At 39.4% G+C, this 12,063-nt stretch overlaps 1 protein-coding gene across 12 annotated transcripts in view; it reads right to left on the reverse strand.

Annotated features, from left to right (window-relative positions):
• Positions 1-12,063, reverse strand: part of Tanc2 (tetratricopeptide repeat, ankyrin repeat and coiled-coil containing 2) — a 417,090-nt gene that overhangs the window by 107,995 nt on the left and 297,032 nt on the right. For all 12 annotated transcript variants that reach the window (XM_040268622.2, XM_040268621.2, XM_078041904.1 and 9 more), the window contains one exon: positions 4,121-4,402. In XM_040268622.2, coding sequence (XP_040124556.1) covers positions 4,121-4,402 — 282 coding nt within the window. The remainder of the gene's footprint in view (positions 1-4,120; positions 4,403-12,063) is intronic.

Consider the following 12,063-nt stretch of genomic DNA (forward strand, 5'->3'; position numbering starts at 1 on the left):
ATTCTATTTATATGAAATGCCCCAAATAGGGAAACCCATAGAAACAGAAAGTAAACTAGGGGTTTCCTGGGGCTAGAGGTAGGGGATTAGTGGGAAAAACAGGATTTACTACTAAGAGTCATGGGTTTCTTTAAGTAGGATAAAAATGTTCTAATATCAGACTAATGAATTTTATACAAGCTGAACTGAATACTTTAAATGAGTGAACTGCATGGATTATAAATTATAGTTCCATAAGATTACAATTTTTTAAAAAAAATTTTATTTGTTCCTATAATTTAGAAAACATATTCTTAAGTACTACTAGAAATTATAAGCCATATTTATAAATAAGACCATATTTCTAAAACAGGCACTAAACAAATATTTGAATTCATTATTTGATGGCCAATAGTTATTGAAAAGAAGAAGGTAGTCTTCACTTAACTCCTTACCAGTTAGAGTGAATTTAGATTTCTTTCATCCAACTGGTAGATTCCTTGGTTACGAAATAAGTTCTTAATAATGGCAGGGTGGTGTGTATAGGAGATGGCAGTGTATAAAAGTCTGACGAAATACATGACATTTTGAATAGAGGCAAAGTTCAGTGATTATCTGTCACTGTTATTATTCATGGTGTTTATTTCCCCCCACTCTTCCCATTATTTTGATTTTAATTTTGTGTGTAATTATTATTCAAATATTCTGACTTCTAGCTGGTCCCTTTTGGAGATGCCCTTATTTTTTTTTTGGTCTTTCAGAGTCTTATTTTCTATTTGATATTCAGAACACAGTAGAAATAAAAGTTAATAGGTGGTAGTTAGTATGCACATCAAAATGGCAAAACAGACTTATGAAATGAGCAGAGTAGGGAGAGTGGGGGTTACTTACCTACCAGCTATTTGGGGGTTTAGTAGCTGTCAACAAATGTCAAATTCAAGTAACTATCATTGGGCCATTTTAGTGATAGGAAAATATAGTCTTGTATTAAAAGAACTTCTTTACTGCACTGAGAATAGCTGTAGTTAATGTTACAATATCTGAATTATACAACAGGTCTATTTTCACAAAATTTTTTTTTGTGTGTGTGTGTGTGTGTGTGTTGGGGGTATAGGTGATGGTGGCAGAGAATGATGGGAGAAGTGAGATTTGGGAAAGTAGGTGGAAAGAAGGATGACAAGGTAGTGCCTGCTTTGACAGCTTTTTTGTACTTTACCAGGGAAATGACAATGAGGGGGCAGGCTGAGGGACTGTCTGTAAAGAAAAGAAAGCCAGGCAATGAAGTACTATAAAACAAAGAACAGATGACTTGGTGGGGGTGGGTGGGTTGGAGGGGAGCCAGAAGCACCATAGCTTTTCATTTATTTTCATTATTAGTACAATTATATACCAATGATACCAATGACCAAAGATTATGAAGGCCAGTGAGATACCAGATAAACCTATTCAAGTTTAATGTAAGTTAAACTCTGTAAAAAATTAGGCTAACCCTCTGACATCTTTCTTATTGATTAATGAAAAAATTCTGCTGCTGCAAGTAACCTTTTAAGTGCCAGCTCATTTAATAACAAATTTATGCTGAAAAATAGCTTGCATTATATCAGTTACTTATTCTTGATTCTTCTTTAAGGACTACTAGTCTGTTAAGATGGTAGTGGTAGAATGTAGTTTGACTAACAGATTACAAAAATGTAGTTTAATCAACAGATTACAAAAATAATTACTCTGTATAAGGCAATGCTATTTCTATGTAATTCTGATAGATATATTATCACATACTGTATCTCTCCTGAATATTCAAAAAAAATTTTTTTTTCTCAGTAATGGGAATTGAACTTAGGGCACTTTACCACTGGGTTATCCTTCCAGCCCTTTTAATTTGAATTTTAAGAAAAGTTTTAAGAAATATTTTTAGTTGTAGATGGACATACTAACTTTATTTTATTTAGTTATTTTTTATGTGGTGCCAAGGATCGGGCCCAGTGCCTTACATGTGGCTAGGTAATTGCTCTACCACTGAGCCACAATTCCAGCCCTTCCTTTTAGATTTCGCTAAATTGGCTAGGCTGACCTTGAACCTGTAATCCTCCTTTCTCAGCCTTCCAAGTAGCTGGGATTACAGGTATGTACTGCCCTCTCAGCTTCAAGTTTTTAAAGTTCACTATCAGGCCAAATCTATAGTCTCAACAATGGGCATTTATCTCATGAATGCAGAATGTCCCAGTGTTTTGGAGATTTTCAGGAGATAAAAGGCAATGGATATTAGATAATAACTTAGTGAACTACCTTTAAAGAATCTCTGCTTTGGGGAGTACATGGACTATTTTCAATTATCTCTTGCTCTTATTCCCAGTTACCTTTGCTTTCTGAGAAAGCAGCTATTCTTGCCCTTGGGATTTATCTACTGTCATGTATGATTCTACCACTCTGTTATCTACAACACTGATATACAGGAGTCAGAGACTATTAGCTATCTGGTTTTCTTTCTGACACACGAAAATAGCTTACCTCTTGGACAACTCAGATAAAAGGTAGTTTTGTGTGATAGACTTTAAGCACTTAAAGGAAAATAGTATAATAGTGTGAAAATTTACTTTCAACCATGAAAATATTCTCAGAAGCAAAATTTTAACCATACTGCTTCATTTTGCAGATGAGAAAACTGAGATCTAAACAATTAAAGTGAAATTCTCAAGGTCACAAAGTACTGCGGTCAATTTGAATGCTGGGACACAAATCCTGGGTTTCTGACTCTCAGAGTAGTATGCTAGTCTACCTTAGAAAAGTTTCATTTAGAATCTAAACATGACATTCCCCTTAAGATAAGAATTCTTTCATAACATTTCTTACCATACACTGGTAAAGAGGGTTATTTCTTTTTCAACTGATTTTCTTCATAGAAGTTAGTTTTCTTCTACAGGTTAGACATTCATAATTTTACCAGAGGCAATCTAATTTCAGTAGGAAGCCAGGATATCTGAAGGGTATTTAGTGGGTTCCTGACTTTAGACCCCATAACTGCTATGATCTCATACAAACCATTTCTAGAGGTTATCTCAAAGTGTGGTGGGCTAGATTACTGATTTGGACTAGTAGAGCCACAGCTTTCTTTTATGTTCTGACACAATTAAAAGAAACAAGGTAAATGGATGCTATACATATGGTATATACAGAAAGAACATTTATATACATTCTTTTATTTTCTTTACTTGAGTGAGTTTCACCAATAAGGAGAAGCCACACAGAAAAATGAGTGAGAGAATGGCCTCTGAAACCAGAATTCTTAGTTTCACCATTTATTGGCGGTTAAAACCTGGGAGGTTTATTTAACCTCTCTGAGCCCCAGATTACTTCTTTGTGAAATGAAGACAACAGGAACAACCTCACTGAGTTTATAAAAGGATTGGATGAATTAATATTTGTAAAGCTCTTAGAGACTCTTTGGCATATAATACGTACCATATGAGTGTTTTAAAATAATCAAACAAGAGACTGGTGGTGATCATTAAAGTTGTGATAAAAGAAGCCAAATGAGAACTCATCATCTTTTCAAAGGAAGCAGGAAAAATCCTTCAAGAACACAATAAAGCTCAAGTCCAATCAGAGCACACTGACATCAACAGCAAAAAAATGAAGGCTGCGAACAGATTGTGCTGGCATGTAACAAGAAGAAATGGGCACAGGTTGAGGAAAATCTGACAGTGATGGATGCAAATGGCTCCACAGGCAAGTGCTGTAATCATTATCCAAAGGACAAAGCAGCCATACAGTCAGCAGGAAGAGTCATAAATTTATTCCATGAGAAAGATTTTCTCAGTCACTCACAGATGACTATTGGATGCATAGAGTATTATATTCTTTCTCTGAATTCTGAGTAATGATACTCACATGCAAGTCAAATTTTACAGATCAAAAAAATAAAAGGATAAATGGTGTGACTCTACTTTGTGTACAATCAGAGAAACAAAAAATTGTGCTCCATTTGTGTACTATGAATTAAAATGCATTCTGCTGTCATGTATAACTAATTAGAATATATAAATAAATTTAAAAAATAAAAGGGTATATTGCCTGACACACACATATCAGAAAAAATTTCAGACCCAACTAAGTAGGGAATTCTTTAAAAAGGAATACATACGTTTGGGGGAGGCATGTGGGCTATCTGAGGCGATCTGTCTCATCCGTGTACCATGGCAGCTGAGGGCCACCAGCCTAGAGATGATGGCAGTTTTGCCAAATCCAATGTTTCCCACAATCACCACTCCTTGGTTCACGCTGGCATTTGAACTTTGAAGTTGAGCATCTATTTCATGGAAAACCCAATCCCGGCCAACGAACACCGACTCTGTAGTGATACTGGGTACTTCAAAGAGCAGTGGCTTCAGGGAGATATCTGGAGGCCTGTATGGTGCAAAGCGAACTAAAAGGAAGGACAAGAGAACAGAGAATTAGGTGGAACTGTCAACATTTAGGAAATGGAGGTGGGGGTAAGTGGTGTGTTTTAGTAGATTATTAGGGTTACAGTATGATGGCATTCTGGGCTTATTCTGAGACTAATTAAATTCTGAATTTTTACAGAGTCCTACATAGAAAAGCAATGCAGGTGTGCTAGAGCCATCTGATTACACTAGACAGCAGAAGGCAAACTGACAAAACAATAATGAGTTACTCCCAACAATCAGAAAATCAGGGCAATATTCAAAATGATTAAACATGGGGATGACCCATGTATTAGCAATCAATAAGCTTGCAAAGGTAGTGAAAAAGGGTTCTAAGGGGTTCCAGCTATGCTTGAGGATAACCTTTTAATTATTGGATTGTAGGGAGTCAGGGATGTAGTACATGGGGTGAAGCAGGCTGTAATGGGCCATCCAGAGAGCCTAAGGCAGCAGCTCTTTATGAACCAGTAAGGATGTATTTCATATTTAACCCAATATAGCTGTACTAATATGTATCATATGAAAATCAGTTGTGTAGAAAGCAGTGCAAAGTAAATAGGATAGTTGATTTTTTTAAAAACAACAATGAGAACAGTAATTCCTTTAAATTAATGATAGTATTTTGCTTTTTAATATAATGGGTATATTATTAGGGGAAGCAAAGCCCCTAAAAATTCTGATGGTTTAAAAGATCTTAAACATTTTAAGCAGCCATGAAAGCAGAAACTGAAGTTTCACCCAATGTCACTGCATCTGTACTGCCTGCATTCATGCCAATTAAAAAAAAATGACTTTTGCCTTATACACATGTCTTGGGGAGGATCCCTTTGACTTTTCTCAAGATTTCTTTCCTGTGCTTATGTAATTATGGATATGCTAAGGGAAAAACATAAACTAGATTTTAACAGTTCTCTAAAACTATATCACAGATGTTATGTTGATGATAAAAGGAAGTCTTGCCAGGCCATCTCTATATGGACTACTGCCCTCCTAACTGTTCCCAGAGTAGTTCTTTGATATGCCATTTTCACTGTCTGAATCTATACATTTCCTTTCTGTACCATTAACTTTAGCATAATGTCTTTACATATCGTAGGTGCTCAATACATGCTTATGGAAAGTATTAGTTAAAAAGAAGGTATTAAGGGGGGATCCAACATGGCGGCCGACGAGGAAGCAGCGATTCCAACGTCTCCACTTTAACGGGATAAGAAAGACCCATCGGAACAGCGGTAGCCCACCTACGGAGGAACTTCTAGCATAATTCCCTTAAGAGGAGAGCTGCTGTGAACTGGTAGGTTTATTGGAAGTGACAGTTTGTCCCAGAGAAGTGGATCTTGGACGGCCACGTGGGCACAGAGGTCTAGTCCCGCAGCCATCAGCCGCTCCGGCAAGCGGCTCCCCCGGGAGGCCTAGTGCTCGCTCTGGGAGCAGCCGCCTCACCTGCCCGGTTCCTAACCACGCGGCCACAGCTACCCGGCTCTACAGGTAGCCCCTCGGAGGGTGCAGAAGTCAAGTCCTGCAGCCAGCAGCCGCTTTTGCAAGCGGCGGACACCTGGAGCGACTTGGCCCGCCCGAACTGGCAGTCGGCCTTCGTCATCCGGGCTCCCCTGGGAGGCCTAGTGCTCGCTCTGGGAGCAGCCGCCTTACCCACCCGGTCCCTAACCACTCGGCCACAGCTACCCGGCTAGACAGGTGGCCCCGCGGCGGGTGCAGAAGTCAAGTCCTGCAGCCAGCAGCCGCTTTTGCAAGCGGCGGACACCCGGAGCGACTTAGCCCGCCCCGCCCGAACCGGCAGTCGGCCTCCGCCATCCGGGCTCCCCTGGGAGGCCTAGTGCTCGCTCTGGGAGCAGCCGCCTCACCTGCCCGGTTCCTAAACACGCGGCCGCAGCTACCTGGCTCTACAGGTGCCCCCCCCCCCCCGGCGGGCGCAGAGGTCCAATCCCGCAGCCACCAGCAGCTTCTGAAAGCGGCGGCAGCCCGGATCGGAGTGGCAGCCCAAACCGGCAGATGCCCCCGCCATACCGGCTCTCCCGGGAGGCCCTGCTCTCGCTCTGTAAACAGCCAAACCACCCGCCCGGATCTTAGCCACGCAGACACAGCTGCCCCGCTCTTCAGGTGGCTCCCGGTGGCCCGACTCAGCTAGAAGGGTCCCCGCATGGCCCAGCACATGGCCATGCCCTCCGGGCTCTGCTAACAGCCCCACCCACCTGACGAACAACCGGGAAACTTCAAAATCTCTCCATGGGCATGACCGCAAGGACCAAAGGCCTCTCGACCCCCAACTCCCCCTACTGCCAGAGTCAGGCAGACCTGAGACCCACCAGAGGAACAGGCCTAGAGGCCTGCCAGCATGGTAGACACGTCACTCCAATTGGAGTAGGGGCAGAGCAGAGCAGCCGCCTGCATCCCGATCAGGCCCAACCACCCGAGGGGGTGGTAGTCATATCGCCACAATTGGAGGGGGGGCAGAGCAGAGCTGCCACCCGCACCCGCAGGGTGGGCAGACCTTCGAACAACCGGCAGAGTAGGCCTAGTGGCCCGCCAGCGCGGTAGAGAGATCACCCCAACTAGAGGAGGAGCACAGTCACTACCCGCCCTGCAAGGGAGATTTTTCAACTATACAAGAGCAATATAAATAATTAGGGGGAAAATCTCATAAACACAACAGTTTCACCAAGCAGAAAGAAACGTGAGCAGCATGAAAAGACAAGGAAAGAAAGGACCACAAGCAATGCAGTTCAACTCAACTTTAGAAGAGGTAATAGCTGCAACAGATGGAATGTCAGATAAAGAGTTCAGGATATATATGCTTCAGATGATCTGGAGTCTCAAGGAAGACATGAGACAGCAAAATCAGACAATGAAAGATCACATTGACAAACAAATCCAGGAAGTAAAAGATCAATTTCACAGGGAGATAGAGGTAATAAAAAACAAACAAATAGAAATCCTAGAAATGCAGGAAACAATAAACCAACTTAAAAACTCAATTGAGAATACTATCAGCAGAGTAGATCACTTAGAAGAGAGAACATCAGACAATGAAGACAAAGTATTTCAACTGGAAAAGAACATAGACAGCTCAACAAGTCTGCTAAGAAACCATGAGCAGAACATCCAAGAATTATGGGACAATATCAAAAGACCAAATTTAAGAGTCATTGGGATACAGGAAGACACAGAGCTCCATACCAAAGGAATAAACAGTCTATTCAGTGAAGTAATACGAGAAAACTTCCCAGACTTGAAGAATGAGACAGAATCCCAAATCCTAGAAGCCTACAGGACGCCAAATGTGCAAAATCATAAGAGATCCACACCTAGACACATTATAATGAAGATGTCCAACATACAGAATAAGGAGAGAATTTTAAAAGCTGCAAGAGAAAGAAAGCAGATTACATTTAGGGGCAAACCAATCAGGATAACAGCTGATCTCTCAACACAGACTCTGAAAGCTAGAAGATCCTGGAATAACATATTTCAAACACTGAAAGAAAATGGGTTCCAACCAAGAATCGTGTATCCGGCGAAATTAAGCTTCAGGATAGAAGATGAAATTAAAACCTTCCACGATAAACAAAAGTTAAAAGAATTCGCAGCTAGAAAACCATCTCTTCAAAAAATCCTTGGCAAAACATTACAGGAAGAGGAAATGGAAAATAACATTGAAAACCAAAAATGGGAGGTAGGATAGTAAAGGGGGGAAAGTAGTCAAAGAGGATAACAAATCAGGTTTAGTGACATCAATAAACAAATATGGCTAGAAGAACAAACCATATCTCAGTAATAACCCTAAATGTTAATGGCTTGAACTCACCAATTAAGAGACACAGGCTAGTAGAATGGATCACAAAACAAGACCCAACAATATGCTGCCTACAGGAGACGCATCTGATAGGAAAAGATATTCATAGACTGAAGGTGAAAGGTTGGGAAAAATCATACCACTCATATGGACTGCGGAAACAAGCAGGAGTGTCCATACTCATATCTAATAAAATAGATTTCAAGCCAAAGTTAATCAAAAGGGATAAAGAAGGACACTTCATACTGCTCAAGGGAACCATATGCCAACAAGACATAACAATCATAAATATATATGCCCCAAATAATGGTGCAGCTGTGTTCATCAAACAAACTCTTCTCAAGTTCAAGAGTCTAATAGACCACCATACAATAATCATGGGAGACTTCAACACACCTCTCTCACCACTGGACAGATCTTCCAAACAAAAGTTAAATAAGGAAACTATAGAACTCAATAACACAATTAACAACCTAGACTTAATTGACATATATAGACTATACCACCCAACATCAAGTAGTTACACTTTTTTCTCAGCAGCACATGGAACCTTCTCAAAAATAGACCATATATTATGTCACAGGGCAACTCTTAGACAATATAAAGGGGTAGAGATAACACCATGCATCTTATCTGATCATAATGGAATAAAACTGAAAATCAATGATAAAAGAAGGAAGGAAAAATCAAGCATCACTTGGAGAATGAACAATAGGTTGCTGAATGATCAATGGGTTTTAGAAGACATCAAGGAGGAAATTAAAAACTTCCTAGAGTTAAATGAAAACACAGACACAACATATCGAAATCTATGGGACACATTGAAAGCAGTTCAAAGAGGAAAATTCATTGCTTGGAGTTCATTCCTCAAAAAAAAAAAAAAAGAAAAAACCAACAAATAAATGATCTCATACTTCATCTCAAAATCCTAGAAAAAGAAGAGCAAAACAACAGCAAAAGAAGTAGAAGGCAAGAAATAATTAAAATCAGAGCTGAAATTAATGAAATTGAAACAAAAGAAACAATTGAAAAAATTGACAAAACTAAAAGTTGGTTCTTTGAAAAAATAAATAAAATTGACAGACCCTTAGCCATGCTAACGAAGAGAAGAAGAGAGAGAACTCAAATTACTAACATATGGGATGAAAAAGGCAATATCACAACAGACACTTCAGAAATACAGAAGATAATCAGAAATTATTTTGAATCCTTATACTCCAATAAAATAGAAGATAGTGAAGGCATAGATAAATTCCTTAAGTCTTATGATCTGCCCAGATTGAGTCAGGAGGATATAGACAACTCAAAACAGACCAATAACAATAGAGGAAATAGAAGAAACCATCAAAAGATTACCAACTAAGAAAAGCCCAGGACCGGATGGGTATACAGCAGAGTTTTACAAAACCTTTAAAGAGGAACTAACACCAATACTTTTCAAGCTATTTCAGGAAATAGAAAAAGAGGGAGAACTTCCAAATTCATTCTACGAGGCCAACATCACCCTGAATCCGAAACCAGACAAAGACACTTCAAAGAAAGAAAACTATAGACCAATATCTCTAATGAACCTTGATGCAAAAATCCTCAATAAAATTCTGGCGAATCGGATTCAAATACATATCAAAAAAATTATACACCATGATCAAGTAGGATTCATCCCTGGGATGCAAGGCTGGTTCAATATATGGAAATCAATAAATGTTATTCACCACATCAATAGACTTAAAAATAAGAACCATATGATCATCTCGATAGATGCAGAAAAAGCATTTGACAAAGTTCAGCATCCCTTTATGTTCAAAACTCTAGAAAAATTAGGGATAACTGGAACATACCTCAACATTGTAAAAGCAATCTATGATAAGCCACAGGCCAGCATCATTCTGAATGGAGAAAAATTGAAGGCATTCCCTCTAAGATCTGGTACAAGACAGGGATACCCTCTCTCACCACTTCTGTTCAACATAGTCCTCGAAACACTGGCCAGAGCAATTAGACAGACGAAAGAAATTAAAGGCATAAAAATAGGAAAAGAAGAACTTAAATTATCACTATTTGCAGATGATATGATCCTATACCTAGCAGACCCAAAAGGGTCTACAAAGAAGCTATTAGAGCTAATAAATGAATTCAGCAAAGTGGCAGCATATAAGATCAACACGCATAAATCAAAGGCATTCCTGTATATCAGTGACAAATCCTCTGAAACGGAAATGAGGACAACTACTCCATTCACAATATCCCCCCCAAAAATAAAATACTTGGGAATCAACCTAACAAAAGAGGTGAAAGATTTATATAATGAAAATTACAGAACCCTAAAGAAAGATATAGAAGAAGACCTTAGAAGATGGAAAAATATACCCTGCTCATGGATAGGCAGAACTAACATCATCAAAATGGCGATATTACCAAAAGTTCTCTATAGGTTCAATGCAATACCAATCAAAATCCCAACAGCATTTCTTGTAGAAATAGATAAAAGAATCATGAAATTCATATGGAATAATAAAAGACCCAGAATAGCAAAAACAATACTAAGCAGGAAGTGTGAATCAGGCGTTATAGCGATACCAGACTTCAAACTATACTACAGAGCAATAGTAACAAAAACAGCATGGTACTGGTACCAAAACAGGCGGGTGGACCAATGGTACAGAATAGAGGACACAGTAACCAATCCACAAAACTACAACTATCTTATATTTGATAAAGGGGCTAAAAGCATGCAATGGAGGAAGGATAGCATCTTCAACAAATGGTGCTGGGAAAACTGGAAATCCATTTGCATCAAAATGAATCTGAATCCCTATCTCTCGCCATGCACAAAAGTTAACTCAAAATGGATCAAGGAGCTTGATATTAAATCAGAGACACAGCATCTGACAGAAGAAAAAGTTGGTTATGATCTACATACTGTGGGATCGGGCCCCAAATTCCTCAATAGGACACCCATAGCGCAAGAGTTAACAACTAGAATCAACAAATGGGACTTACTCAAACTAAAAAGTTTTTTCTCAGCAAAAGAAACAATAAGAGAGATAAACAGGGAGCCTACATCCTGGGAACAAATCTTTAATCCACACACTTCAGATAGAGCCCTAATAACCAGAATATACAAAGAACTCAAAAAATTAGACAATAAGATAACAAATAACCCAATCAATAAATGGGCCAAGGACCTGAACAGACACTTCTCAGAGGAGGACATACAATCAATCAATAAGTACATGAAAAAATGCTCACCATCGCTAGCAGTCAGAGAAATGCAAATCAAAACTACCCTAAGATACCATCTCACTCCAGTAAGATTGGCAGCCATTAGGAAGTCAAACAACAATAAGTGCTGGAGAGGATGCGGGGAAAGGGGCACTCTTGTTCATTGCTGGTGGGACTGCAAATTGGTGCAGCCAATTTGGAAAGCAGTATGGAGATTTCTTGGAAAGCTGGGAATGGAACCACCATTTGACCCAGCTATTCCCCTTCTCGGTCTATTCCCCAAAGACCTACTAAGAGCATGCTACAGGGACACTGCTACATCGATGTTCATAGCAGCACAATTCAAGATAGCAAGATTGTGGAACCAACCTAGATGCCCTTCAATAGATGAATGGATAAAAAAAATGTGGCATTTATACACAATGGAGTATTACTCTGCATTAAAAAATGACAAAATCATAGAATTTGGAGGGAAATGGATGGCATTAGAGCAGATTATGCTAAGTGAAGCTAGTCAATCATTAAAAAACAAATACCAAATGACCCCTTTGATATAAGGGGAGTAAACAAGGACAGGGTAGGGACGAAGAGCTTGAGAAGAAGATTTAC

Source organism: Ictidomys tridecemlineatus, chromosome 3 (assembly GCF_052094955.1).
Source record: "Ictidomys tridecemlineatus isolate mIctTri1 chromosome 3, mIctTri1.hap1, whole genome shotgun sequence".
NCBI classification, from domain to species: domain Eukaryota; kingdom Metazoa; phylum Chordata; class Mammalia; order Rodentia; family Sciuridae; genus Ictidomys; species Ictidomys tridecemlineatus.